Below are 27,058 nucleotides of genomic sequence, written 5' to 3'. Positions count from 1 at the left end.
TTCATCATATTGGCTATCTGTTTTGTCATCCAGGGAGCTCTGCCTTTAGTTGCCCTACCTTTCCCCCTCATGGGAATGTATCTCGACTGTGCCTTAACCACTTCCTCTTTAAAGGCAGCCCATTGTTCCATTACAGTTTTGCCTGCCAATCTTTGATTCTGGATCAGATCCATTCTCATTCCACTGAAATTGGCCTTCCCCCAGTTAAACATTCTTACTCTAGATTGCTCCCTGACCTTTTCCATAGCTAATCTAAACCTTATGATACTATGATCACTGTTCCCTAAATGTTCACCTACTGATACTTGCCACATTCGACGTTATGCTCTGTGTACTCTTTTGGGTACGAACAAAAACCAAAAACTGTAAATTAACAAAAATACATTAAAGGAAACTTAATAAATGAAATTGAAATTTAATTGCCAGTGGTGCTAATGCACTCCAGTCCCTGCAGTGCCCACCTTGCGTTCTATGTAATGTGGTTTGTATAACAGTGCGATGTGCATCACGTTGCGCTCCCTTCTACTCGCCCGAAGTGAGGGGCGCTGTTGCGCCAAGATCCTGTTTCCGAGCTCGCATCGCGCTCGGGACTTCCGGTCAAAATGTCTCCCAGCGTGTTCCAGTTTAAGGAGGCACGACAGAAATTCAGTGTAAGGAGTCGTCGGCGCTCTGTGATCGCGAGTGATTTGCCCTTTCCTCATTGTTGATACTGTATAGTGGTGATATTTATTGTACGGGGTGGGGGCGGGTTGTGGTTAAGGTTAAATGAGATACCTGCGCCTGGGGAAGGGAGGAGGCGAGAGTTGTCATCAGCGACATAAAAAAGTGATCTGGGACACCGGGCGCGGCAATAATTTGCAATAACCCGCAATGTTCCAGGCCAATAAAGTCTAATTGTGTGATATATAAAACTAGCTACTCGGTTCCGTGTTCATCGAAACTGTTGTATTTTCACTACACCCTTTTTTTTAAAGTGTGGTGGGGTTAAAAGCCAGACGGTTTTTTTGTGTGATATTGATTGAGATAAATATATTGGCCAGAACACTGAATGAATTCCCTTGTTCTTCAAATAGTACAAATGCGCACCTGAGAGGACAGATGGGATCTTGGTTTAAAGTCTCATCTGAAAGATGGCTCCTCTGACAGTACTGCACTCCCTCAGTACTACACTGAAATGTCAGCCTAGATTATATGCTAAAACCTCTGAAGTGTGGCTTGAACTCACAACCTTTAAAGGTGAGAGTGCTACAAATGAGCCTGGGCTAAAATGTGAAAGTGAGGTTCCAGTGCTTCCTAAGCATTTTCAATTTTGCAATGTTTTGCAGCTTTAAAACATCCTCCACTCGTTCTTTATTTAAAAGAGAATTTCCTGTGGTGGTGTTTGCAGGCAGAAAATCTGTATGCAGGGAGGGAAATTACTGGAGTTTTTTGAGGTTGTAACTAGCAGAATAGATAAGGTGTGGTGCATTTGGATTTTCAGAAGGCATTCGATGAGATGCCACACAAGAGGTTATTAAACAAAATTAGGGCTCATGGGATTGGGGGTAATATACTAGCGTGGATTGCTCAATGGACAGAAAATAGAGTAGGAAAAAACTGATCATTTTCGGGTTGGCAGGCTGTAACCAGTGGGGTACCGCAAGGATCAGTGCTTGGGCCTCAGCTATTCACAATCTATAGCAATGATTTGGATGAGGGGACCAAATGTAATATATCCAAGTTTGCTCATACAAAGCTAGGTGGGAATGTAAGCAGAGTATTTTTTAAATGGTGAGAGATTGGGAAATGCTGGTGTTCAGAGGGACCTGGATGTCCTTGTACACGAATCACTGAAAGTTAACATGCAGGTACAGCAAGCAATTAAGAAAGCAAATGGTATGTTAACCTTTATTACAAGAGGATTTGAGTATAAGAGTAAAGATGTCTTGCTGCAATTATATAGGGCCCTGGTAAGACCACACCTGGAGTATTGTGTACAGTTTTGGTCTCCTTACCGAAGGAAGGATATACTTGCCGTAGAGGGAGTGCAACGAAGGTTCACCAGACTGGTTCCTGGGATGGGGGATTGTCCTATGAGGCGAGATTGCATAGACTAGGCCTATATTCTCTGGAGTTTAGAAGAATGAGAGGTGATCTCATTGAAACATACAAAATTCTTACAGGGAGGGCTTGACAGAGTAGATATAGGGAAGATGTTTCCCCTGGCTGGGGAGTCTAGAACCAGGGTCACAGTCTCAGAATAAGGGGTTGGCCATTTAGGACTACGATGAGGAGAAATTTTTTCACTCAGAGGCTGGTGAATCTTTGGAATTCTCTACCCCAGAGGGCTGTGGAGGCTCAGTCATTGAGTATATTCAAGACAGAGATCGATAGATTTTTGGATATCAAGGGATATGGGGATGGTGCAGGAAAGTGGGGTTGAGGTAGAAGATCATCCATGATAGAAACATAGAAGATAGGAGCAGGAGTAGGCCATTCGGCCCCTCAAGCCTACTCCGCTATTCAATGCGATCATGGCTGATCATCCAAATTCAGTGAAAACAACAGAAAATGCTGGAAAATCTCAGTAAATTCAGTACCCTGTCCCTGCTATCTCCCCATACCCCTTGATCCCTTTAGCCTTAAGAAATATATCCAACTCCTTCTTGAATATATTTAATGATTTGGCCTCTACTGCCTTCTGTGGTAGAGCATTCCACAGGTTCACCACTCTCTGGGTGAAGAAATTCCTCCTCATCTCTGTCCTAAATGGCTTACCCCTTATCCTTAGACTGTGACCCCTGGTTCTGGACTCCCCAACCATCGGGAACATCCTTCCTGCATCTAGTTTGTCCAGTCCTGTCAGAATTTTATAAGTTTCAATGAGATCCCCTCTCATTCTTCTAAACTCCAGCGAGTACAAGCCCAATCGACCCAATCTCTCCTCATACGTCATTCCTGCCATCCCAGGTATCAGCCTGGTGAATCTTCGCTGGACTCCTTCCATGGCAAGAACATCCTTCCTCAGATAAGGCGACCAAAACTGCACACAATACTCCAGATGTGGTCTCACCAAGGCCCTGTACAACTGCAGCAAGACATCCTTGTTCCTGTACTCAAAGCCTCTCGCTACGAAGGCCAACATACCATTTGCCTTCTTAACCGCCTGCTGCACCTGCATGCTTACCTTCAGCGACTGGTGCATAAGGACACCCAGGTCTCGTTGCACTTCCCCTTCTCCCAATCTATTGCCATTCAGATAATAATCTGCCTTCCTGTTTTTGCCACCAAAGTGGATAACCTCACATTTATCCACGTTATATTGCATCTGCCATGCTTTTGCCCAATCACCCAACCTGTCCAAATCATCCTGGAGTTTCTCGGCATCCTCCTCACAGCACACATGCCCACCCAGCTTTGTGTCATCTGCAAATTTGGAGATATTACATCTAGTTCCCTTGTCCAGATCATTAATATATATTGTGAATAGCTGGGGTCCAAGGACTGATCCCTGCGGTACCCCACTAGTCACTGCCTGCCACTCGGAAAAAGACCCGTTTATTCCAACTCTTTGCTTTCTGTCTGCCAACCAGTTCTCTATCCAAGTCAATACCTTGCCCCCATCCCATGTGCCTTAACTTTACACGCTAATCTCTTATGCGGGACCTTATCGAAAGCCTTTTGAAAATCTAAATACACTACATCCACTGGTTCTCCCTTATCTGTTTTACCAGTTACATTCTCAAAAAATTCCCAGTAGATTAGTCAAGCACGATTTACCTTTTGTAAATCCATGTTGACTTTGTCCGATCCTGTCACTGTTTTCCAAGTGCTCTGCTATTACATCTTTTATAATGGACTCTAGCATTTTCCCCACTACCGATGTCAAGCTTACAGGTCTGTAATTCCCTGTTTTTTCTCTACCACCTTTTTTGAATAGTGGGGTAACATTAGCTACCCTCCAATCCATGGGTGCTGTTCCAGATTCCATCGAATGTTGGAAGATGATCAGCAATGCATCTACTATTTCTAGGGCCACTTCCTTAAGTACCCTAGGATGTAGATTATCAGGCCCTGGGGATTTATCGGCCTTCAATCCCATCAATTTCCCTAACACCATTTCCCTACAAATACTGATTTCTTTCAGTTCCTCCCATTCATCAGACCCTATGTTCCCCGACATTTCTGGGAGGTTATTTGTGTCCTCCTTTGTGAAGACAGAACCAAAATATGTATTTAATTGGTCTGCCATATCTTTGTTCCCCATTATAAATTCCCCTGATTCTGACTGCAAGGGACCTACGCTTGACTTCACCAATCTTTTTCTCTTCACGTATCTATAAAAGCTTTTAGTCAGTTTTTATGTTCCCTGCAAGCTTACTCTCATTCTATTTTCCCCTTCTTAATTAATCTCTTTCTCCTCCTTTGTTGAATCTTAAACTGCTCCCAATCCTCAGGATTATTGCTTTTTCTGGCCAATTTATATGTCCTCTCCTTGGATCTTATGCTATCCCTAATTTCCCTTGTTAGCCATGGTTGAGTCACCTTTTTTGTTTTATTTTTATGCCAAACTGGGATGAACAAATTCTGTAGTTCATCCGTGCGGTCTTTGAATGTTTGGCATTGCCTATCCACCGTCAACCTTTGAGTGACATTCCCCAATCAATCCTATCCAACTCGCGCCTCAGACCATCGTAGTTTCCTATATTTAAATTTAGGACCCTAGTCTCTGAGTCGACTACTTCATTCTCCATCTTAATGAAGAATTCGATCATATTATGCTCGCTCCGACCCAAGGGGCCTCGTACAACAAGATTGCTAATTAATCTTTTTCCAAGTGGCAGGCAGTGACTAGGGGTACCGCAGGGATCGGTCCTTGGACCTCAGCTATTCACAATATATATTAATGATCTAGACAAGGGAACTAGATGTAATATCTCCAAATTTGCAGACAACACAAAGCTGGGTGGGCGTGTGTGCTGTGAGTAGGTTGACGAGAAACTCCAGGGTGATTTGGACAGGTTGGGTGATAGGGCAGAAGCATGGCAGATGCAATATAACGTGGATAAATGTGAGGTTATCCACTTTGGTGGCAAAAACAGGAAGGCAGATTATTATCTGAATGGCAATAGATTGGGAGAAGGGGAAGTGCAATGAGACCTGGGTGTCCTTGTGCACCAGTCGCTGAAGGTAAGCATGCAGTTGCAGCTGGCGGTTAATAGGGCAAATGATATGTTGGCCTTCGTAGCGAGAGGCTTTGAGTACAGGAACAAGGATGTCTTGCTGCAGTTGTACAGGGCCTTGGTGAGACCACATCTTGAGTATTGTGTGCAGTTTTGGTCACCTTATCTGAGGAAGGATGTTCTTGCCATGGAAGGAGTCCAGCGAAGATTCACCAGGCTGATACCTGGGATGGCAGGAATGATGTATGAGGAGAGATTGGGTTGATTGTGCTTATATTCGCTGGAGTTTAGAAGAATGAAACTTATAAAATTCTGACAGGACTGGACAGACTAGATGCAGGAAGGATGTTCCCGATGGTCGGGGAGTCCAGAACCAGGGGTCACAGTCTTAAGGATAAGGGGTAGGCCATTTAGGACAGAGATGAGGAGGAATTTCTTCACCCAGAGAGTGGTGAACCTGTGGAATTCTCTACCACAGAAGGCAGTAAAGGCCAATTAATTAAATATATTCAAGAAGGAGTTGGATATATTTCTTAAGGCTAAAGGGATCAAGGGGTATGGGGAGAAAGCAGGGACCGGGTACTGAATTTGGATGATCAGCCATGATCGCATTGAATGGCGGAGCAGGCTCGAGGGGCCAAATGGCCTACTCCTGCTCCTATCTTCTATGTTTCTATATCCTTTCTCATTACATAATACCCAGTCTAAGATGGCCTGATCTCTGGTTGGTTCCTCGACATATTGGTCCAGGAAACCATCCCGTAAACACTCCAGGAATTCCTCCTCCACAGTATTGTTACTAATTTGGTTAGCCCAATCTATATGTAGATTAAAGTCACCCATAATGACTGCTGTGCCCTTATTGCACGCTTCTCTAATTTCCCTTTTGATGCCATCCCCAACCTCCGCATTACTGTTTGGAGGTCTATATACCACTCCCACTAATGTTTTCTGCCCCTTGGTATTTCTCAGTTCTACCCATACAGATTCCACATCATCAGAGCTAGTATCCTTCCTTACAATCGTGTTAATCCCTTCTTTAACCAGCAATGCTACCCCACCTCCCTTTCCTTTTTCCCAACTTTCCTGAATATTGAATACCCCTGGATATTGAGTTCCCAGCCTTGGCCACCCTGGAGCCATGTTTCCGTAATCCCAATCAAATCATATTCGTTTACTTCTATTTGCGCAGCTAATTCATCCACCTTATTACGAATGCTCCTCGCATTAAGACACAAGGCCATCAGGCTTGTTTTTTTAACACTCTTAGACCTATTAGAATTATTATTTACTGCGGCCATGTTTGATTTAAACCGTTGATTTCTCTGACTGCCACTTTTGTTTTTCTCCTTCCTATCTTTTGCTTTTATCCTTGTTTCCCTTTCCTCTGTCCCCCTGCTCAGGTTCCCAACCCCCTGCCATTTTAGTTTAAACCCTCCCCCAGAGCACCAGCAAACACTCCCCCCTAGGACATCGGTCCCGGCCCTGCCCAGGTGCAAACCGTCCGGTTTGAACTGGTCCCACCTTACCCAGAACCGGTTCCAATGTCCCAGGAATTTGAATCCCTCCCCCTCGCACCATTCCTCTAGCCACATATTCATCTGAAATATCCTTCTATTTCTACTCTGACTAGCATGTGGCACTGGTAGCAATCCTGAGATTACTACCTTTTGAGGTCCTATTTTTTAATTTACCTCCTAACTCCCTATATTCAGCTTTTAGGACCACATCCCGCTTTTTAGTTATATCGTTGGTACCTATATGTACCACGACAACTGGCTGTTCACCCTCCCCTTCCAAGATGTTCTGCAGCCGCTCTGAGACATCCTTGACCCTTTCACCAGGGAGGCAACACACCATCCTGGAGTCTCGATCTTATTGAATGGCAGAGCAGGGCCGAATGGCTTACTCCTGCTCCTATTTCTTACATTCTTATGTTCTAATAATAATTATGGGAGATTTTAACTACCCCAAATAAACTACAGGAAACTTTGTGCTATCCGGCACCGACGGGACCGAGCTGTTGCCGTTCCCTCAAAACTGCCGGACAAACCAGCGTTAATGTTGAAGCATACGGAGCTTTTCAGCTCCGTATCTGGCAACAAACACTCTTGCTTCTAAACAGTCGGCTGTGCCTTTGAAGCGTCTCTGTCGCTTAGCAACAGCTTCAGAGAGACTTTGCAGAGCCTGACTGTTGGGGAAAAAAAAGCCATGAGAAGGAAAAAAAAAGCCACGAGAAGAAAAAAAAACCTAACAAAACGGCTCCTGATTTTTGCCGGTGGCTCGAGCTTGCCGGACATTTAGCTTCTGGATAACAAAGTTTCCTGTAGCAGGAAGAAGTAGCGAAAGGAGAAAAGGGAATTGAGTTTTTACAGTATATACAGGATTCCATTCTCACTCAACATGTAAGAAGTCCAACAAGGAAAGAATCACTGCTGGATCTTGAAATGGGTAAAGGACCAAAACAGATTGGAGAAGTAAGGGTAGGAGAGCATCTTAGTCGAGTGATCACAACATACTAAGGTTCAAGACTAGGATCAATGATATAAATAGGACAAAGACTAATGTAATAGATTGGCAAAGAACAAATAATGAGGAAACGAGGGTGGAACTAAAGAAGGTAAACTGGAAGAAAATCTTGAAAAACAAAGAGACAAAAGATCAGTAGGAAATCTTTAAAAGGGTAATCTGTGTTATCTTGCTCATCCACTGAAAGCCAAAAACAAGCAAGCTAATTATGGGGCATCGTGGATGAAATATAGAACTAAAGGGAAAATTGAATTTAAAGAAAGAGACATACAAGAAGAACTTAGAAACTAAAGGAGAGGAGAGCAAAATGGAATAAGAAGAACTTAGAAGAGAAGTTTAAAACAAAACCATCAAGAAGCCAAAGAGAAATTATGAAATCAATTTATCAAGGAATAGAAAAAGAAATAATAAAGTCTTTAAAATTATGAATGGGTTGAACAGGGTAGATGTGGAGAGAATGTTTCCACTTGTGGGAGGATCCAAAACTAGGGGCCATAAATACAAGAAAGTTACCAATAAATCCAATAGGGAAATAAGGAGAAATTTCTATACTCAGTGCTTAGAATGTGGAATTCGCTATCGCAGGAAGTGGTTGAGGCCAATAGCTTAGATGTTTTCAAAAGGAAACTAGACGAGTGCATGAGAGAAAAGGGAATAGAAAGATGTGCTGAAAGGCTGAGATGGGGTAGATGGAATGGGAAGAGACTCGTGTGGGGTCTAAACACCAGCACAGACTAGTTGGGCCAAATGGCCTGTTTCTGTGCTGTATATAATATGTAATTCTGTGTCATTATAACCTTGACTCTAGGGATCAGCCTTGTGGCTCTTCTCTGTACTGCCTTGAATGTTTCCCCTGTGTTGCAGTTACCAGAGCTAGACATATTACTCAAGGTCTTACCAAACACTGTACAGTTTGATCACGACTTCCTCTGACTTGTTCTGAGTATATAATTCAACATTCTATTAGTTTTGTTGACTGCTGCTCCATTGGATATGTTAAGTCTCCTAAAACTCCATTTGTAGCTATTCCAGTACCATTCATGGAGTACATGTTGCCCATTTTTCTTTCCTGTGTGAAGTAGTTTACGCTTGTCTGTATTAAATTTAATTTGCCATTGTTTTGCACACTTACAATTTTGTCCAGCTTGTTCGGTAGTTTATGAACTGCCTCCTTCAATTTCACTGCAACCTCTAGTTTGGTGTTATCTGCAAATTTGTATGGAGTTCTGAATCCAAATCATTGATTTAAATTAGAAACAGTCATAGTCCCAGTGCCAATCCCTGGAGCATCCTGTACTTATCCCACCCAGACATTAACTTCACTAGCAGGCACCTGTCAAGGCAATTTATAATCCATTCCCAAAATTTACCGTGGAAGTCCAAAGCTTTGATCTTAACTCGTATTCATTTGCATGGAACTTTGTAATGTAGGCAAATATAGCAGCCAGTTGTCCACAGCAAGATCCCACAAACAGCAATAAGATGAATGACCAAATAATCTATTTTTGGAATGATACTATGGACCCTATTTGCAACCAGTAGAAATACTAAACCAACACCAAAATTAGATTTTAGCTTATAGGAAATCAATCAAAAAACTCTTTCATGAAACTTTGGTCATGACTGACGCACAGATGTAGCTAGAGGGGAGAAAATATACAGAGGATACATGTGGATTGTTGATATGCAGAAAATAAACCACCTAGTGCTCAAAATGTATGAATTTATTACTAGTTGAGCTGCTGTCCCATATTTATTTACCAGTAGTTAGTGTAGCCAGTCTTCCTGTAAAGTGACTGCACTGTGGAGCTTATTATTTCATAATGCACAAACTGGCTGTGGCAGTTTCACCTTTACGACATGTCAATTGGAGTTAGAGGTTCAGTTTTGAGCCTATTTAATTTGTCACTGTACCTTGCTCTGCGCAGGAAACTGTTCAATCTTCAGATAGGTGGAATTGCACAGTAGGTAGACTGGACTTACAAAAATTGTTTTAACAGTTGTAAGAGACTGCTAATTCACACAGTTGATAAACTCAATTTTTAATTGAGTAAGAAAGACAACACTTTGAAAACTAATCATGAAATACATTTATGAGCCTTACTTTTGTTTCACTAGATTTGTACAAAAGAAGCTTTGAACAGCAAGAATGTCAAGCCACTAATTCTTACCTTCAGCCAGTTGAGTGGAGGGTGAGTGAATTAACATTTTAGCTTGCACGTTTAAAACTGACCAACTTAATAGAGCTTCTGATGTAGTAAATTTGGCTTTTACATGATTATCAGAGGGTGGAATTTTTTTTTAAGAATGTATGCTTGCTTTATTTCAATGCAGTGAAACAGAAAAGAAAACAACACTGGATCAGGCATTCAGAGGCATTCTTGAAGAAAAAATTGTGAGTGTCATTGGAATTCTGCTATTTATGGCAGAGACACATTTCTTTTACAACTTTACATATTGCTTGTAATGATAATGGTTATGAAATACTAATGAAGTTAACAAACTGAGCAGTCAAAAAAAATTATCAGCATATACGTAGATTGAACATTAATAAAAGTATTATACAGTATATCTATCAATGTATAATATAATTTTAGACACAGTTGCATTGGTCTTTATTGCATAAAAGTGCATCAAACCTAGAAGGAATGGTGATAGAAGAGTAATCAGTGGCGCCAGACAGGCCCTTGTCCACAGTGCAATAAGAATTAAAACTGGGAAAGGAAAACAGATAAAACAGTGAAACTTACTCTTTTGTTTATAGGGGTACTAGAACTGGAGAGATTTGCTGATTGTAAAAGTCTCTATCGAGGAATTCACAATCAGAACCATTCTTCAGGCTTATCTAACAAATGGTTTGATATTGTATTCAAACATGAAATTTTGTTTGAAGTAATTTAGATGGAAATGTGCATATTTACAGGGGGTGGGATGAGGAGATGTGTATTTTTCCAAATCTCACCTTCTTTCCTAAATTGTGATGGGAAATACCCTATATGTTTGTTGGTATGTCTCAGCAGGTTTCTATTATATATAACTGCTAGTTCATAGCACACTTGGAGCAGATCCTTATTTAGAGCTCTCCTTAATATGACAGAATCCAGTTTTTCAGCAATGAACTAATTAATGGAGAGCATAGTGTCACTGCAGTGCAACCTTAGTGATTGTGGGGAAATAGACGACACAAAGCTGGGTGGGCGTGTGTGCTGTGAGGAGGATGCCGAGAAACTCCAGTATGATTTGGACAGGTTGGGTGATTGGGCAGAAGCATGGCAGGTGCAATATAACGTGGATAAATGCGAGGTTATCCACTTTGGTGTCAAAAACAGGAAGGCAGATTATTATCTAAATGGCAATAGATTGGGAGAAGGGGAAGTGCAACGACACCTGGGCATCCTTGTGCACCAGTCGCTGAAAGTAAGCATGCAGGTGCAGCAGGCGGTTAAGAAGGTAAATGGTATGTTGGCCTTCGTAGCGAGAGGCTTTGAGTACAGGAACAAGGATGTCTTGCTGCAGTTGTACAGGGCCTTGGTGAGACCACATCTTGAGTATTGTGTGCAGTTTTGGTCGCCTTATCTGAGGAAGGATGTTCTTGTCATGGAAGGAGTTCAGCGAAGATTCACCAGGCTGATACCTGGGATGGCAGGAATGACGTATGAAGAGAGATTGGGTCGATTGGGCTTGTACTCGCTGGAGTTTAGAAGAACGAGAGGGGATCTCATTGAAACTTATAAAATTCTAACTGGACTAGACAGACTAGATGCTGGAAGCATGTTCCCGATGGTCGGGGAGTCCAGAACCAGGGGTCACAGTCTAAGGATAAGGGGTAAGCCATTTAGGACAGAGATGTGGAGGAATTTCTTCACCCAGAGAGTGGTGAACATGTGGAATTCTCTGCCAAAGAAGGCAGTAGAGGCCAGTTCATTAAATATATTCAAGAAGGAGTTGGATATATTTCTTAAGGCTAAAGGGATCAAGGGATATGGAGAGAAGGCAGGAACAGGGTACTGAATTTGGATGATCAGCCATGATCTCATTGAATGGCGGAGCAGGATCGAGGGGCTGAATGGCCTACTCCTGCTCCTATCTTCTATGTTTCTATATGGTATTCTCTGTGTCCGAACTTACATTTACTACATGGCCTGTTAGCTTGGCTGTTGGGTGCTTGATTTCCAGCCACTGTGATGGGCTTGAATCCTAAAACTGCCAATTACTCAAAATCATCTGGTTAAAATTTGTCAGTTCTAGGTCAAACCAGTAGTTGCCAATAAGACTTTCTGTTTGAAGGATTCTTTCGTACTGTTTAGTCAAGGGCTAATATTACCAGTGGTCAGCGACCACTCATGTCCAAACAATAGATAGTCCCACCTACCTATCTGATTGAAAGGCGATGCTTGCTGGCAAATGGTCTTTAGTAGAAAAATTAAGATTAAAAGAAAAGTTTCTTTAAAAATTGTATTTGCCTTTTGGAATATTGAATTTTTATCAGATAAGGACTTTTTTTTTTTCATTCTCTGCATTATTGGCAAGGCTGTCATTTATTACCCATCCCTAGTTTCCTTTGAGAAGGTGATGGTGGGCTGCCTTCTTGAACCGCTGCAGTCTATGTAGTGAAGGTGCTCCCACAATGTTGTTAGGTAGGGAGTTCCAGGATTTTGACCCAGCAACAATGAAGCTAATGTTAATCATTTTCCTATGTAGTTGCCCACCTTTTGTCACCTAATTACTTTGTTTTCTGCCATTGAATTCTTGAAGTAAAAATGTTCTTAAGGTCTTATAGAAGGGAATGACCATCTAGATATAAATAAAAATTAATAGCGCATATTTTTAAAATCAGTCTTAGAATTTCAGGTCTGATAATTTGGACAAGTTGCACTTTTTGTAGTTCAGGTTACTCCGAGATGGCCATCAGATCTGTTTTTTGTATATGCTAATGGAGAATAATCCAACTGGGTTAGCAATGTTATGACTTCAAACAAATGAACCACTAATATTGTATAGCACGTAGGCATTAGTAACTTTGTTCTTGAAACTTTTTTTCTCTTTTTAGCTACAACAAGGGGAATGTGAAGATTTCTTGTCTGTTATCTCCCTTAGCATTAATGGAGTCACAGAAGGTAATCACATTTTCAAAATTTTATCCAAAATGAGTATCTTTATTCTAAATAAGAGTACTCAATACCATTCAACCTGGAGCACTCTCGGTTTTTGAAATGTTTAAGTCTATAATCAAGAACCTTTAATTGCTTTGTGTAGCTGATGGGGTGGGGGGTGGTGGTGGAGTGGGGGGGGGGAAAGAGAGACAGCGACTGGGGGGAAAAGAGAGAGAGCGATCTCCCGAGGCTCGCCCGCCCCCCCCCCACCCCACCCCCCCCTGCGATCTCTGGAGGCTCACCCCCCGGCGACCTCCAGAGGCCCGATCTCTGGAGCCCCGCCCCCCGCCCGAGCCGGCTTCAAGAGCAAAGAGACCCCGGCCCGAGCTCCGGTTGCCTTGGTAACCCTACTCTCCTCTCTGGGCCTGAGCGGCCAATTGCGTGAAGAAAGACCCTCCTCACCTGTCACGGAGTTGAAGTCTCCGAAAGCGGCCACGGTGCCCCGGGCCTTTTCCCCCGCGCATTCAGGAGGTGCAGGGAAGAGAGAGAGAGACAGACTTGTGGGGGGGGGGGGGGAGTTAGACGCCGCCGCGCTCCTGCTCCGCGGAGCTCCGTAACGCCACCGCCGCACAAGCCTTTACTAAGATGGCGGCGATCGGGGGCCGCTTGTTAACTGGGGCCGGGAGGTGCCTAGCTCGGGCGTGGGTGCGGAGGAGAGGCCGAGGCTTCGAGGCCTACCTGGAAAAACGGGGAAAGGTAGGAAAATTAATGAGATTAGATAAGTTAATTACTTACTAAATCTTTTTTTTTTTAAACTATGTGTTTTAAAAGCAACGTTTTTTTTAAAGACGCAGAAAGTGGGAAAAAGAAAGGAAAAGTTTGGAATCAAAATGGCGGCGACTCACCTCGGTTCAGAACGATAAGGCCCGCCCACACACGCACCGATTGGTCGACCGTCAGGTGACCAAAGCGTAGGATTGGTCAATCGTCCCGTCACTCGACCGTAGGAGGGCCCGGCCGCACGCGGCAGCAACCTGGCGTACGATTGGTCGACCTCGAGGTCACTCTGTCGCTAATGAGCGGATAATGAGATGCTAATGAGCGGAATGTTGAAGGTTTTTCGGATACCGCGGGCACGATTTTAGCCCGGCCGAAACGTAAATACGCTTAAGACCGTTTTGGAAAGGTAAGCTTTCTTTCGACGTAACGCATGCGTAAGTACGCTCTAACTTTTGAGCGCATAGCCCGACAGACGCACACGTGAGGACAGAAGGACAGACAGACAGAAGGACAGACAGATCGACCGATCGATCTGTCTGTCTCTCTGTCTGTCTGTCCTTCGGTGTGTGTCTGTCCGGCTATGCATTCGAAAGTTATGGAGCGTACCTACACGTGCGTTACATCAAAAGAAAGCTTATGATTCCAAAACGGTCGTAAGCGTATTTACGTTTCGGCTGGACAAAAATTGCGCCCGCGGTATCCGAAAAACGTTCAAAATTCCGCTCATTAGCATCTCATTATCCGCTCATCAGCAATAGAGTGACGTCGAGGTCGACCAATCGTACGCCGGGTTCCTGGCGCGTGCGGGCGGGCCCTCCTACAGTCGAGTGACGGGACAATTGACCAATCCTACGCTTCGGTGACCTGACGGTCGACCAATCGGTGCATGTGTGGACGGGCCTTATCGTTCTGAACCGAGGTGAGTCGCCGCCATCTTGATTCCAAACTTATCATTTCTTTTTCCCGCTTTCTGCGTCTTTAAAAAAAAAAGTTGCTTTTAAAACACATTGTTTTAAAAAAAAAGTTAATTACTTTCTGAATCTTTTATCTAATCTCATTAATTTTCCTACCTTTCCCCATTTTTCCAGGTAGGCCTCGAAGCCTTGGCCTCTCCTCCGCACCCACGCCCGAGCTAGGCACCTCCCGGCCCCAGTCAACAAGCGGCCCCCGATCGCCGCCATCTTTGTGAAGGCTGGAGGGGCGGGCCTCAGCCGAGTGCCGCTACCGCCGCCATCTTAGTAAAGGGTGCGCGCGCAGCAGGAGCAGCTGAGACGCGGTGTGTCTCTCTCTTCCCCGCTCGGCTCGGGCGGCGGGGCGGGGCTCTCGGGAGTGCAGATCTCGGGCGGGGCTTGCAGAGCGGGAAGGGTTACCCCGGCAACCGGGCCCGCCGGCCGTCTCTCACAGCCGCAATCAGCGCTCTTGAAGCCAGCTCAGGAGGGTGGGGCTCCGGAGAGCGGGAGGGCGGGGCTCCAGAGAGCGGGAGGCCGGTGCTCGGGAGGGCGGGAGGCCAGTGCTCGGGAGGGCGGGGCTCGGGAGGGCGGGGGCGGGGCTCAGGACATCGGGAGATCGACGGCGGGACATCGGGACATCGGGAGATCTGGGGGCGGGAGATCGGGGGGCGGGACATCGGGGGGCGGGGCTCGGGGACTCCCCCTCCTCCCTCCCCCCTCCACCCCCCCACCCTGCTACCCCCCCCCCCACCCTCCTCCCCCTCCCCCTCCCTTCTTCCCCCTCCCCCTTCCCTCCCTTCCCCCATTCCCCCCCTCTTTCCCCCCAGTCACGCGCTCTCTCTCCCCCCCAGTCACGCGCTCTCTCTCCCCCCCAGTCGCGCTCGCTCTCTCTCCCCCCCAGTCGCGCTCGCTCTCTCCCCCCCCCCAGTCGCGCTCGCTCTCTCCCCCCCAGTCGCGCTCGCTCTCTCCCCCCAGTCGCGCTCGCTCTCTCCCCCCCAGTCGCGCTCGCTCTCTCCCCCCCAGTCGCGCTCGCTCTCTCCCCCCCAGTCGCGCTCGCTCTCTCCCCCCCCAGTCGCGCTCGCTCTCTCCCCCCAGTCGCGCTCGCTCTCTCCCCCCCAGTCGCGCTCGCTCTCTCCCCCCCAGTCGCGCTCGCTCTCTCCCCCCCAGTCGCGCTCGCTCTCTCCCCCCCAGTCGCGCTCGCTCTCTCCCCCCCAGTCGCGCTCTCTCAGTCGCGCTCGCTCTCTCCCCCCCAGTCGCTCGCTCTCACTCCCCCCCAGTCGCGCTCGCTCTCTCCCCCCCAGTCGCGCTCGCTCTCTCCCCCCCAGTCGCGCTCGCTCTCTCCCCCCCAGTCGCGCTCGCTCTCTCCCCCCCAGTCGCGCTCTGCTCTCTCCCCCCCAGTCGCGCTCAGCTCTCTCCCCCCCAGTCGCGCTCGCTCTCTCCCCCCCAGTCGCGCTCGCTCTCTCCCCCCCAGTCGCGCTCGCTCTCTCCCCCCCAGTCGCGCTCGCTCTCTCCCCCCCAGTCGCGCTCGCTCTCTCCCCCCAGTCGCGCTCGCTCTCTCCCCCCCAGTCGCGCTCGCTCTCTCCCCCCCAGTCGCGCTCGCTCTCTCCCCCCCAGTCGCGCTCGCTCTCTCCCCCCAGTCGCGCTCAGCTCTCTCTCCCCCCAGTCGCGCTCGCTCTCTCCCCCCCAGTCGCGCCTCGCTCTCTCCCCCCCAGTCGCGCTCGCTCTCTCCCCCCCAGTCGCGCTCGCTCTCTCCCCCCAGTCGCGCTCGCTCTCTCCCCCCCAGTCGCGCTCGCTCTCTCCCCCCCAGTCGCGCTCGCTCTCTCCCCCCCCAGTCGCGCTCGCTCTCTCCCCCCCCAGTCGCGCTCGCTCTCTCCCCCCCAGTCGCGCTCGCTCTCTCCCCCCCAGTCGCGCTCGCTCTCTCCCCCCCCAGTCGCGCTCGCTCTCTCCCCCCCAGTCGCGCTCGCTCTCTCTCCCCCCCAGTCGCGCTCGCTCTCTCCCCCCCAGGTCGCGCTCGCTCTCTCCCCCCCAGTCGCGCTCGCTCTCTCCCCCCCAGTCGCGCTCGCTCTCTCCCCCCCAGTCGCGCTCGCTCTCTCCCCCCAGTCGCGCTCGCTCTCTCCCCCCCAGTCGCGCTCGCTCTCTCCCCCCCAGTCGCGCTCGCTCTCTCCCCCCCAGTCGCGCTCGCTCTCTCCCCCCCAGTCGCGCTCGCTCTCTCCCCCCCAGTCGCGCTCGCTCTCTCCCCCCCAGTCGCGCTCCGCTCTCTCCCCCCCCAGTCGCGCTCGCTCTCTCCCCCCCAGTCGCGCTCGCTCTCTCCCCCCCAGTCGCGCTCGCTCTCTCCCCCCCAGTCGCGCTCGCTCTCTCCCCCCCAGTCGCGCTCGCTCTCTCCCCCCCAGTCGCGCTCAGCATCTCTCCCCCCCAGTCGCGCTCGCTCTCTCCCCCCCAGTCGCGCTCGCTCTCTCCCCCCGTCGCGCTCGCTCTCTCCCCCCCAGTCGCGCTCGCTCTCTCCCCCCCAGTCGCGCTCGCTCTCTCCCCCCCAGTCGCGCTCGCTCTCTCCCCCCCAGTCGCGCTCGCTCTCTCCCCCCCAGTCGCGCTCGCTCTCTCCCCCCCAGTCGCGCTCGCTCTCTCCCCCCCAGTCGCGCTCGCTCTCTCCCCCCCAGTCGCGCTCGCTCTCTCCCCCCCAGTCGCGCTCGCTCTCTCCCCCCCAGTCGCGCTCGCTCTCTCCCCCCCAGTCGCGCTCGCTCTCTCCCCCCCAGTCGCGCTCGCTCTCTCCCCCCCAGTCGCGCTCGCTCTCTCCCCCCCAGTCGCGCTCGCTCTCTCCCCCCAGTCGCGCTCGCTCTCTCCCCCCAGTCCGCTCGCTCTCTCCCCCCCAGTCGCGCTCGCTCTCTCCCCCCCAGTCGCGCTCGCTCTCTCCCCCCCAGTCGCGCTCGCTCTCTCCCCCCCAGTCGCGCTCGCTCTCTCCCCCCAGTCGCGCTCGCTCTCTCCCCCCCAGTCGCGCTCGCTCTCTCCCCCCCAGTCGCGCTCGCTCTCTCCCCCCAGTCGCGCTCGCTCTCTCCCCCCCAGTCGCGCTCGCTCTCATCCCCCCCAGTCGCGCTCGCTCTCCTCCCCCCCAGTCGCGCTCGCTCTCTCCCCCCCAGTCGCGCTCGCTCTCTCCCCCCCAGTCGCGCTCTCGCTCTCTCCCCCCCAGTCGCGCTCGCTCTCTCCCCCCCAGTCGCGCTCGCTCTCTCCCCCCCAGTCGCGCTCGCTCTCTCCCCCCCAGTCGCGCTCGCTCTCTCTCCCCCCCAGTCGCGCTCGCTCTCTCCCCCCCAGTCGCGCTCCGCTCTCTCCCCCCCAGTCGCGCTCGCTCTCTCCCCCCCAGTCGCGCTCGCTCTCTCCCCCCCAGTCGCGCTCGCTCTCTCCCCCCCAGTCGCGCTCGCTCTCTCCCCCCCAGTCGCGCTCGCTCTCTCCCCCCAGTCGCGCTCGCTCTCTCCCCCCCAGTCGCGCTCGCCCCCAGTCGCGCTCGCTCTCTCCCCCCCAGTCGCGCTCGCTCTCTCCCCCCCAGTCGCGCTCGCTCTCTCCCCCCCATCGCGCTCGCTCTCTCCCCCCCAGTCGCGCTCGCTCTCATCCCCCCCAGTCGCGCTCGCTCTCTCCCCCCGACAGTCGCGCTCGCTCTCTCCCCCCCAGTCGCGCTCGCATCTCTCCCCCCCAGTCGCGCTCAGCTCTCTCCCCCCCATTCTCGCTCAGCTCTCTCCCCCCCAGTCGCGCTCGCTCTCTCCCCCCCAGTCGCGCTCTGCTCTCTCCCCCCCAGTCGCGCTCGCTCTCTCCCCCCCAGTCGCGTCGCTCTCTCCCCCCCAGTCGCGCTCGCTCTCTCCCCCCCAGTCGCGCTCAGCTCTCTCACCCCCCAGTCGCGCTCGCTCTCTCCCCCCCAGTCGCGCTCGCTCTCTCCCCCCCAGTCGCGCTCGCTCTCTCCCCCCCAGTCGCGCTCGCTCTCTCCCCCCCAGTCGCGCTCAGCTCTCACCCCCCCAGTCGCGCTCGCTCTCTCCCCCCCATCGCTCGCTCTCTCCCCCCCAGTCGCGCTCGCTCTCTCCCCCCCAGCGTCCCGCGCTCGCTCTCTCCCCCCCCAGTCGCGCTCGCTCTCATCCCCCCCCTCGCGCTCGCTCTCTCCCCAGTCGCGCTCGCTTCTCTCCCCCCCAGTCGCGCTCGCTCTCTCCCCCCAGTCGCGCTCGCTCTCTCCCCCCCAGTCGCGCTCGCTCTCTCCCCCCCAGTCGCGCTCGCTCTCATCCCCCCAGTCGCGCTCGCTCTCTCCCCCCCAGTCGCGCTCGCTCTCTCCCCCCCAGTCGCGCTCGCTCTCTCCCCCCCAGTCGCGCTCGCTCTCTCCCCCCCAGTCGCGCTCGCTCTCTCCCCCCCAGTCGCGCTCGCTCTCTCCCCCCCAGTCGCGCTCGCTCTCTCCCCCCCAGTCGCGCTCGCTCTCCCCCGGTCGCTCCCCCCAGTCGCGCTCGCTCTCATCCCCCCCAGTCGCGCTCGCGCTCTCTCCCCCCCAGTCGCGCTCGCTCTCTCCCCCCCAGTCGCGCTCGCTCTCTCCCCCCCAGTCGCGCTCGCTCTCTCCCCCCCAGTCGCGCTCGCTCTCTCCCCCCCAGTCGCGCTCGCTCTCTCCCCCCCAGTCGCGCTCCGGCTCTCACTCCCCCCCAGTCGCGCTCGCTCTCTCCCCCCAGTCGCGCTCGGCTCTCTCCCCCCAGTCGCGCTCGCTCTCTCCCCCCCAGTCGCGCTCGCTCTCTCCCCCAGTCGCGCTCGCTCTCTCCCCCCAGTCGCGCTCGCTCTCTCCCCCCCAGTCGCGCTCGCTCTCTCCCCCCCAGTCGCGCTCGCTCTCTCCCCCCCAGTCGCGCTCGCTCTCTCCCCCCCAGTCGCGCTCGCTCTCTCCCCCCCAGTCGCAGCTCGCTCTCTCCCCCCCAGTCGCGCTCGCTCTCTCCCCCCCAGTCGCGCTCGCTCTCTCCCCCCCAGTCGCGCTCGCTCTCTCCCCCCCAGTCGCGCTCGCTCTCTCCCCCCCAGTCGCGCTCGCTCTCTCCCCCCCAGTCGCGCTCGCTCTCTCCCCCCCAGTCGCGCTCGCTCTCTCCCCCCCAGTCGCGCTCGCTCTCTCCCCCCCAGTCGCGCTCGCTCTCTCCCCCCCAGTCGCGCTCGCTCTCTCCCCCCCAGTCGCGCTCGCTCTCTCCCCCCCAGTCGCGCTCGCTCTCTCCCCCCCAGTCGCGCTCGCTCTCTCCCCCCCAGTCGCGCTCGCTCTCTCCCCCCCAGTCGCGCTCGCTCTCTCCCCCCCAGTCGCGCTCGCTCTCTCCCCCCCAGTCGCGCTCGCTCTCTCCCCCCCAGTCGCGCTCGCTCTCTCCCCCCCAGTCGCGCTCGCTCTCTCCCCCCCAGTCGCGCTCTCTCTCCCCCCCAGTCGCGCTCGCTCTCTCCCCCCCAGTCGCGCTCGCTCTCTCCCCCCCAGTCGCGCTCGCTCTCTCCCCCCCAGTCGCGCTCGCTCTCTCCCCCCCAGTCGCGCTCGCTCTCTCCCCCCCAGTCGCGCTCGCTCTCTCCCCCCCAGTCGCGCTCGCTCTCTCCCCCCCAGTCGCGCTCGCTCTCTCCCCCCCAGTCGCGCTCGCTCTCTCCCCCCCAGTCGCGCTCGCTCTCTCCCCCCCAGTCGCGCTCGCTCTCTCCCCCCCAGTCGCGCTCGCTCTCTCCCCCCCAGTCGCGCTCGCTCTCTCCCCCCCAGTCGCGCTCGCTCTCTCCCCCCCAGTCGCGCTCGCTCTCTCCCCCCCAGTCGCGCTCGCTCTCTCCCCCCCAGTCGCGCTCGCTCTCTCCCCCCCAGTCGCGCTCGCTCTCTCCCCCCCAGTCGCGCTCGCTCTCTCCCCCCCAGTCGCGCTCGCTCTCTCCCCCCCAGTCGCGCTCGCTCTCTCCCCCCCAGTCGCGCTCGCTCTCTCCCCCCCAGTCGCGCTCGCTCTCTCCCCCCCAGTCGCGCTCGCTCTCTCCCCCCCAGTCGCGCTCGCTCTCTCCCCCCCAGTCGCGCTCGCTCTCTCCCCCCCAGTCGCGCTCGCTCTCTCCCCCCCAGTCGCGCTCGCTCTCTCCCCCCCAGTCGCGCTCGCTCTCTCCCCCCCAGTCGCGCTCGCTCTCTCCCCCCCAGTCGCGCTCGCTCTCTCCCCCCCAGTCGCGCTCGCTCTCTCCCCCCCAGTCGCGCTCGCTCTCTCCCCCCCAGTCGCGCTCGCTCTCTCCCCCCCAGTCGCGCTCGCTCTCTCCCCCCCAGTCGCGCTCGCTCTCTCCCCCCCAGTCGCGCTCGCTCTCTCCCCCCCAGTCGCGCTCGCTCTCTCCCCCCCAGTCGCGCTCGCTCTCTCCCCCCCAGTCGCGCTCGCTCTCTCCCCCCCAGTCGCGCTCGCTCTCTCCCCCCCAGTCGCGCTCGCTCTCTCCCCCCCAGTCGCGCTCGCTCTCTCCCCCCCAGTCGCGCTCGCTCTCTCCCCCCCAGTCGCGCTCGCTCTCTCCCCCCCAGTCGCGCTCGCTCTCTCCCCCCCAGTCGCGCTCGCTCTCTCCCCCCCAGTCGCGCTCGCTCTCTCCCCCCCAGTCGCGCTCGCTCTCTCCCCCCCAGTCGCGCTCGCTCTCTCCCCCCCAGTCGCGCTCGCTCTCTCCCCCCCAGTCGCGCTCGCTCTCTCCCCCCCAGTCGCGCTCGCTCTCTCCCCCCCAGTCGCGCTCGCTCTCTCCCCCCCAGTCGCGCTCGCTCTCTCCCCCCCAGTCGCGCTCGCTCTCTCCCCCCCAGTCGCGCTCGCTCTCTCCCCCCCAGTCGCGCTCGCTCTCTCCCCCCCAGTCGCGCTCGCTCTCTCCCCCCCAGTCGCGCTCGCTCTCTCCCCCCCAGTCGCGCTCGCTCTCTCCCCCCCAGTCGCGCTCGCTCTCTCCCCCCCAGTCGCGCTCGCTCTCTCCCCCCCAGTCGCGCTCGCTCTCTCCCCCCCAGTCGCGCTCGCTCTCTCCCCCCCAGTCGCGCTCGCTCTCTCCCCCCCAGTCGCGCTCGCTCTCTCCCCCCCAGTCGCGCTCGCTCTCTCCCCCCCAGTCGCGCTCGCTCTCTCCCCCCCAGTCGCGCTCGCTCTCTCCCCCCCAGTCGCGCTCGCTCTCTCCCCCCCAGTCGCGCTCGCTCTCTCCCCCCCAGTCGCGCTCGCTCTCTCCCCCCCAGTCGCGCTCGCTCTCTCCCCCCCAGTCGCGCTCGCTCTCTCCCCCCCAGTCGCGCTCGCTCTCTCCCCCCCAGTCGCGCTCGCTCTCTCCCCCCCAGTCGCGCTCGCTCTCTCCCCCCCAGTCGCGCTCGCTCTCTCCCCCCCAGTCGCGCTCGCTCTCTCCCCCCCAGTCGCGCTCGCTCTCTCCCCCCCAGTCGCGCTCGCTCTCTCCCCCCCAGTCGCGCTCGCTCTCTCCCCCCCAGTCGCGCTCGCTCTCTCCCCCCCAGTCGCGCTCGCTCTCTCCCCCCCAGTCGCGCTCGCTCTCTCCCCCCCAGTCGCGCTCGCTCTCTCCCCCCCAGTCGCGCTCGCTCTCTCCCCCCCAGTCGCGCTCGCTCTCTCCCCCCCAGTCGCGCTCGCTCTCTCCCCCCCAGTCGCGCTCGCTCTCTCCCCCCCAGTCGCGCTCGCTCTCTCCCCCCCAGTCGCGCTCGCTCTCTCCCCCCCAGTCGCGCTCGCTCTCTCCCCCCCAGTCGCGCTCGCTCTCTCCCCCCCAGTCGCGCTCGCTCTCTCCCCCCCAGTCGCGCTCGCTCTCTCCCCCCCAGTCGCGCTCGCTCTCTCCCCCCCAGTCGCGCTCGCTCTCTCCCCCCCAGTCGCGCTCGCTCTCTCCCCCCCAGTCGCGCTCGCTCTCTCCCCCCCAGTCGCGCTCGCTCTCTCCCCCCCAGTCGCGCTCGCTCTCTCCCCCCCAGTCGCGCTCGCTCTCTCCCCCCCAGTCGCGCTCGCTCTCTCCCCCCCAGTCGCGCTCGCTCTCTCCCCCCCAGTCGCGCTCGCTCTCTCCCCCCCAGTCGCGCTCGCTCTCTCCCCCCCAGTCGCGCTCGCTCTCTCCCCCCCAGTCGCGCTCGCTCTCTCCCCCCCAGTCGCGCTCGCTCTCTCCCCCCCAGTCGCGCTCGCTCTCTCCCCCCCAGTCGCGCTCGCTCTCTCCCCCCCAGTCGCGCTCGCTCTCTCCCCCCCAGTCGCGCTCGCTCTCTCCCCCCCAGTCGCGCTCGCTCTCTCCCCCCCAGTCGCGCTCGCTCTCTCCCCCCCAGTCGCGCTCGCTCTCTCCCCCCCAGTCGCGCTCGCTCTCTCCCCCCCAGTCGCGCTCGCTCTCTCCCCCCCAGTCGCGCTCGCTCTCTCCCCCCCAGTCGCGCTCGCTCTCTCCCCCCCAGTCGCGCTCGCTCTCTCCCCCCCAGTCGCGCTCGCTCTCTCCCCCCCCCAGTCGCGCTCGCTCTCTCCCCCCCAGTCGCGCTCGCTCTCTCCCCCCCAGTCGCGCTCGCTCTCTCCCCCCCAGTCGCGCTCGCTCTCTCCCCCCCAGTCGCGCTCGCTCTCTCCCCCCCAGTCGCGCTCGCTCTCTCCCCCCCAGTCGCGCTCGCTCTCTCCCCCCCAGTCGCGCTCGCTCTCTCCCCCCCAGTCGCGCTCGCTCTCTCCCCCCCAGTCGCGCTCGCTCTCTCCCCCCCAGTCGCGCTCGCTCTCTCCCCCCCAGTCGCGCTCGCTCTCTCCCCCCCAGTCGCGCTCGCTCTCTCCCCCCCAGTCGCGCTCGCTCTCTCCCCCCCAGTCGCGCTCGCTCTCTCCCCCCCAGTCGCGCTCGCTCTCTCCCCCCCAGTCGCGCTCGCTCTCTCCCCCCCAGTCGCGCTCGCTCTCTCCCCCCCAGTCGCGCTCGCTCTCTCCCCCCCAGTCGCGCTCGCTCTCTCCCCCCCAGTCGCGCTCGCTCTCTCCCCCCCAGTCGCGCTCGCGCTCTCTCCCCCCCAGTCGCGCTCGCGCTCTCTCCCCCCCAGTCGCGCTCGCGCTCTCTCCCCCCCAGTCGCGCTCGCGCTCTCTCCCCCCCAGTCGCGCTCGCGCTCTCTCCCCCCCAGTCGCGCTCGCGCTCTCTCCCCCCCAGTCGCGCTCGCGCTCTCTCCCCCCCAGTCGCGCTCGCGCTCTCTCCCCCCCAGTCGCGCTCGCGCTCTCTCCCCCCCAGTCGCGCTCGCGCTCTCTCCCCCCCAGTCGCGCTCGCGCTCTCTCCCCCCCAGTCGCGCTCGCGCTCTCTCCCCCCCAGTCGCGCTCGCGCTCTCTCCCCCCCAGTCGCGCTCGCGCTCTCTCCCCCCCAGTCGCGCTCGCGCTCTCTCCCCCCCAGTCGCGCTCGCGCTCTCTCCCCCCCAGTCGCGCTCGCGCTCTCTCCCCCCCAGTCGCGCTCGCGCTCTCTCCCCCCCAGTCGCGCTCGCGCTCTCTCCCCCCCAGTCGCGCTCGCGCTCTCTCCCCCCCAGTCGCGCTCGCGCTCTCTCCCCCCCAGTCGCGCTCGCGCTCTCTCCCCCCCAGTCGCGCTCGCGCTCTCTCCCCCCCAGTCGCGCTCGCGCTCTCTCCCCCCCAGTCGCGCTCGCGCTCTCTCCCCCCCAGTCGCGCTCGCTCTCTCCCCCCCCAGTCGCGCTCGCTCTCTCCCCCCCAGTCGCGCTCGCTCTCTCCCCCCCCAGTCGCGCTCGCTCTCTCCCCCCCAGTCGCGCTCGCTCTCTCCCCCCCAGTCGCGCTCGCTCTCTCCCCCCCAGTCGCGCTCGCTCTCTCCCCCCCAGTCGCGCTCGCTCTCTCCCCCCCAGTCGCGCTCGCTCTCTCCCCCCCAGTCGCGCTCGCTCTCTCCCCCCCAGTCGCGCTCGCTCTCTCCCCCCCAGTCGCGCTCGCTCTCTCCCCCCCAGTCGCGCTCGCTCTCTCCCCCCCAGTCGCGCTCGCTCTCTCCCCCCCAGTCGCGCTCGCTCTCTCCCCCCCAGTCGCGCTCGCTCTCTCCCCCCCAGTCGCGCTCGCTCTCTCCCCCCCAGTCGCGCTCGCTCTCTCCCCCCCAGTCGCGCTCGCTCTCTCCCCCCCAGTCGCGCTCGCTCTCTCCCCCCCCCAGTCGCGCTCGCTCTCTCCCCCCCCAGTCGCGCTCGCTCTCTCCCCCCCCCAGTCGCGCTCGCTCTCTCCCCCCCCCAGTCGCGCTCGCTCTCTCCCCCCCCCCAGTCGCGCTCGCTCTCTCCCCCCCCCCCAGTCGCGCTCGCTCTCTCCCCCCCCCCAGTCGCGCTCGCTCTCTCCCCCCCCCCAGTCGCGCTCGCTCTCTCCCCCCCCCCAGTCGCGCTCGCTCTCTCCCCCCCCCCCCCCAGTCGCGCTCGCTCTCTCTCCCCCCCCCCAGTCGCGCTCGCTCTCTCCCCCCCCCCCAGTCGCGCTCGCTCTCTCCCCCCCCCCCCAGTCGCGCTCGCTCTCTCCCCCCCCCCCCAGTCGCGCTCGCTCTCTCCCCCCCCCCAGTCGCGCTCGCTCTCTCCCCCCCCCCCAGTCGCGCTCGCTCTCTTCCCCCCCCCCCAGTCGCGCTCGCTCTCTTCCCCCCCCAGTCGCGCTCGCTCTCTCCCCCCCCCGTCGCGCTCGCTCTCTTCCCCCCCCCCCCAGTCGCGCTCGCTCTCTTCCCCCCCCAGTCGCGCTCGCTCTCTCTTCTCCTCCCCCCCCCCCCCCCCCCCCAGTCGTGCTCGCTCTCTCTCTCCCTCCCAACAACAACATGCCCTCAAAAGACCCTCGGCACCGCCGGACACTTCAGCTAGTATCTATATAAGCTTGCATCTAACGTACATTTGTCATGGACCAGACGTCACTTCTTTTTGAAGAGGCAGAACGATTGTAGAAAGAGAAAGCTAATCATTGACTTGGAGCCTTAAATGCGGTGGTCTGGTTAGCAGCTAAACATCACAATCATGCTCCAGAACTAAGATTACCTGTGAACAATGCCATGAGAGAGTCACTAGTCTATCACAGTCAAGTAGTAAAAGCATAGAAAAGAAAGAAAAGTTTATTCTTTCTTGGAGCTGAAAATTTACAAGCACTTGGAAATCTGCAAATTTTCCACACCAACCAACAGTTATGCTCTGATTAACATCAGGGCCTGTTTAGACTACTTCCCCACAGGTAGTAAAGGGGCAGACCAGGTTATCAACTAAACATGAAAACCATGCTGTTGGTTATCTTTGAGCAAATTCACAGGAGAGCAGGTAGTTACCTTTAAAATGACTTATTTTAAAACATATGGATTTAGTTTTTAAGCAATATAGTTGGGGTGGGTGAAAGTGGACCCGATTTGAAAATGTGTTTTACTTTTAGAAATATACATAGGCACACTCACACATTGTGGCAGGATGTATTCACATCAGGTTTTTCCCTATATGTCTTGGCAAAGTTTTTTGGGACACATTGGATGAAGGCTAACACAGTTGGATAAATCCGGATGTCAAATTGCCTGGGCTATTCTGGTTTACCTCCTAGCACATGGCTACAGAACAGACTGCTGAAGGTTGGGGAAAAGATTACTTGCATGTGCTCTCAGCCAGGATGATAACATGAAGTGAGAAAAACAAGGTTTAAATAATAAAGGGGGAAATTATCTATTTGGGTCAATATAAATTTCAGTTTTAAACATTGATTAACATCTGGTCCTTTACAAAATTGAAAATTGACAGTTCCTTTTTCTTGTTAAAGTTAGGATGGTTTTAGTCACAATATTTAAAGGCCTAATCTCCTCATCCCATCTGGGAGGGGAGAGAATTCTCACTTCTCTTATTAAAAAAAAAACCCTATTTGAACTACCAATATGTTACCTGTGATGTGATATCGCTAGTCTTAATAATTGTTCCTCATCATGAATCCTTTGTATTATCGACTTAATATCTGTCAGCATAAAGAATTTTAAAATCTGTTCTCTTCAACCCATGTAATTCATTAAGATGACCAAAGTGAATATATAATATATATATATTAATTTATTAGTGGAAGAACATTTAGCTTCTTTCACTAGGTGCAGAATAAAATTTGTGCTTAATAGCACTGTTTTATAAAACTAACAAGCATGTTATGCTGTAATAATCTCATAACTTCAGTGCTTATTTTATGCTTGTGTAGGTATCTGCTCTGCAACAACACCCTTTATACTGCTTGGTGATGTTCTCGATTGCCTTCCTCTTGACCAGTGCGACAGAATATTCACTTTTGTGGAAAAAAATGTTGGAACTTGGAAGTCTGTAAGTAATGCTTGAAATAGAATAATTGTTAAGCAAAAACAGTTCAGATGAAATAATTGACAAACAATTTATTTTTATTCACTTGTTCCTGAGAAACAGACAACTTAAAGTTTAATTTCTTGGTCATTTTTTAATGAGTGAAAATAAAATTTACATTGTTAGTACGTTGGGAATCTCAGTAACAAAACAGCAATGAGGCACTTTGCATAGTTCTTTAAATTTCAGACCAGTAGAGGCCTGAGAGTAGATTGCTTGCTTTCATGCCTTGGTTAATGATGGGAATAGAATCCCAAAAGATGGGGGGAATTGTTTAAAGAAATGCAGTGCACAATTATTACACTGAAACCCATATGCTAATTATAAATAAAATAGTTTGCTGTTAGCAGT

The 27,058-nt window shown here is 54.9% G+C and overlaps 1 protein-coding gene across 3 annotated transcripts in view; it reads left to right on the top strand.

The window, feature by feature from the left end:
- Window positions 1-513: 513 nt before the first annotated feature.
- The window catches only part of thoc1 (THO complex 1), a 92,837-nt gene continuing 66,292 nt past the window's right edge, over window positions 514-27,058 (top strand). For all 3 annotated transcript variants that reach the window (XM_085992820.1, XM_085992819.1, XM_085992821.1), the window contains exons 1-5: window positions 514-650; window positions 9,810-9,883; window positions 10,026-10,086; window positions 12,742-12,808; window positions 26,553-26,671. In XM_085992820.1, coding sequence (XP_085848946.1) covers window positions 603-650; window positions 9,810-9,883; window positions 10,026-10,086; window positions 12,742-12,808; window positions 26,553-26,671 — 369 coding nt within the window. In that variant the 5' untranslated portion in view covers window positions 514-602. The remainder of the gene's footprint in view (window positions 651-9,809; window positions 9,884-10,025; window positions 10,087-12,741; window positions 12,809-26,552; window positions 26,672-27,058) is intronic.

This window comes from Somniosus microcephalus, chromosome 7 (genome assembly GCF_052327205.1).
Source record: "Somniosus microcephalus isolate GS21.2 chromosome 7, FLI_Smic_1.0, whole genome shotgun sequence".
NCBI lineage: Eukaryota > Metazoa > Chordata > Chondrichthyes > Squaliformes > Somniosidae > Somniosus > Somniosus microcephalus.
This window is presented reverse-complemented; position numbering and strand designations above follow the sequence as displayed.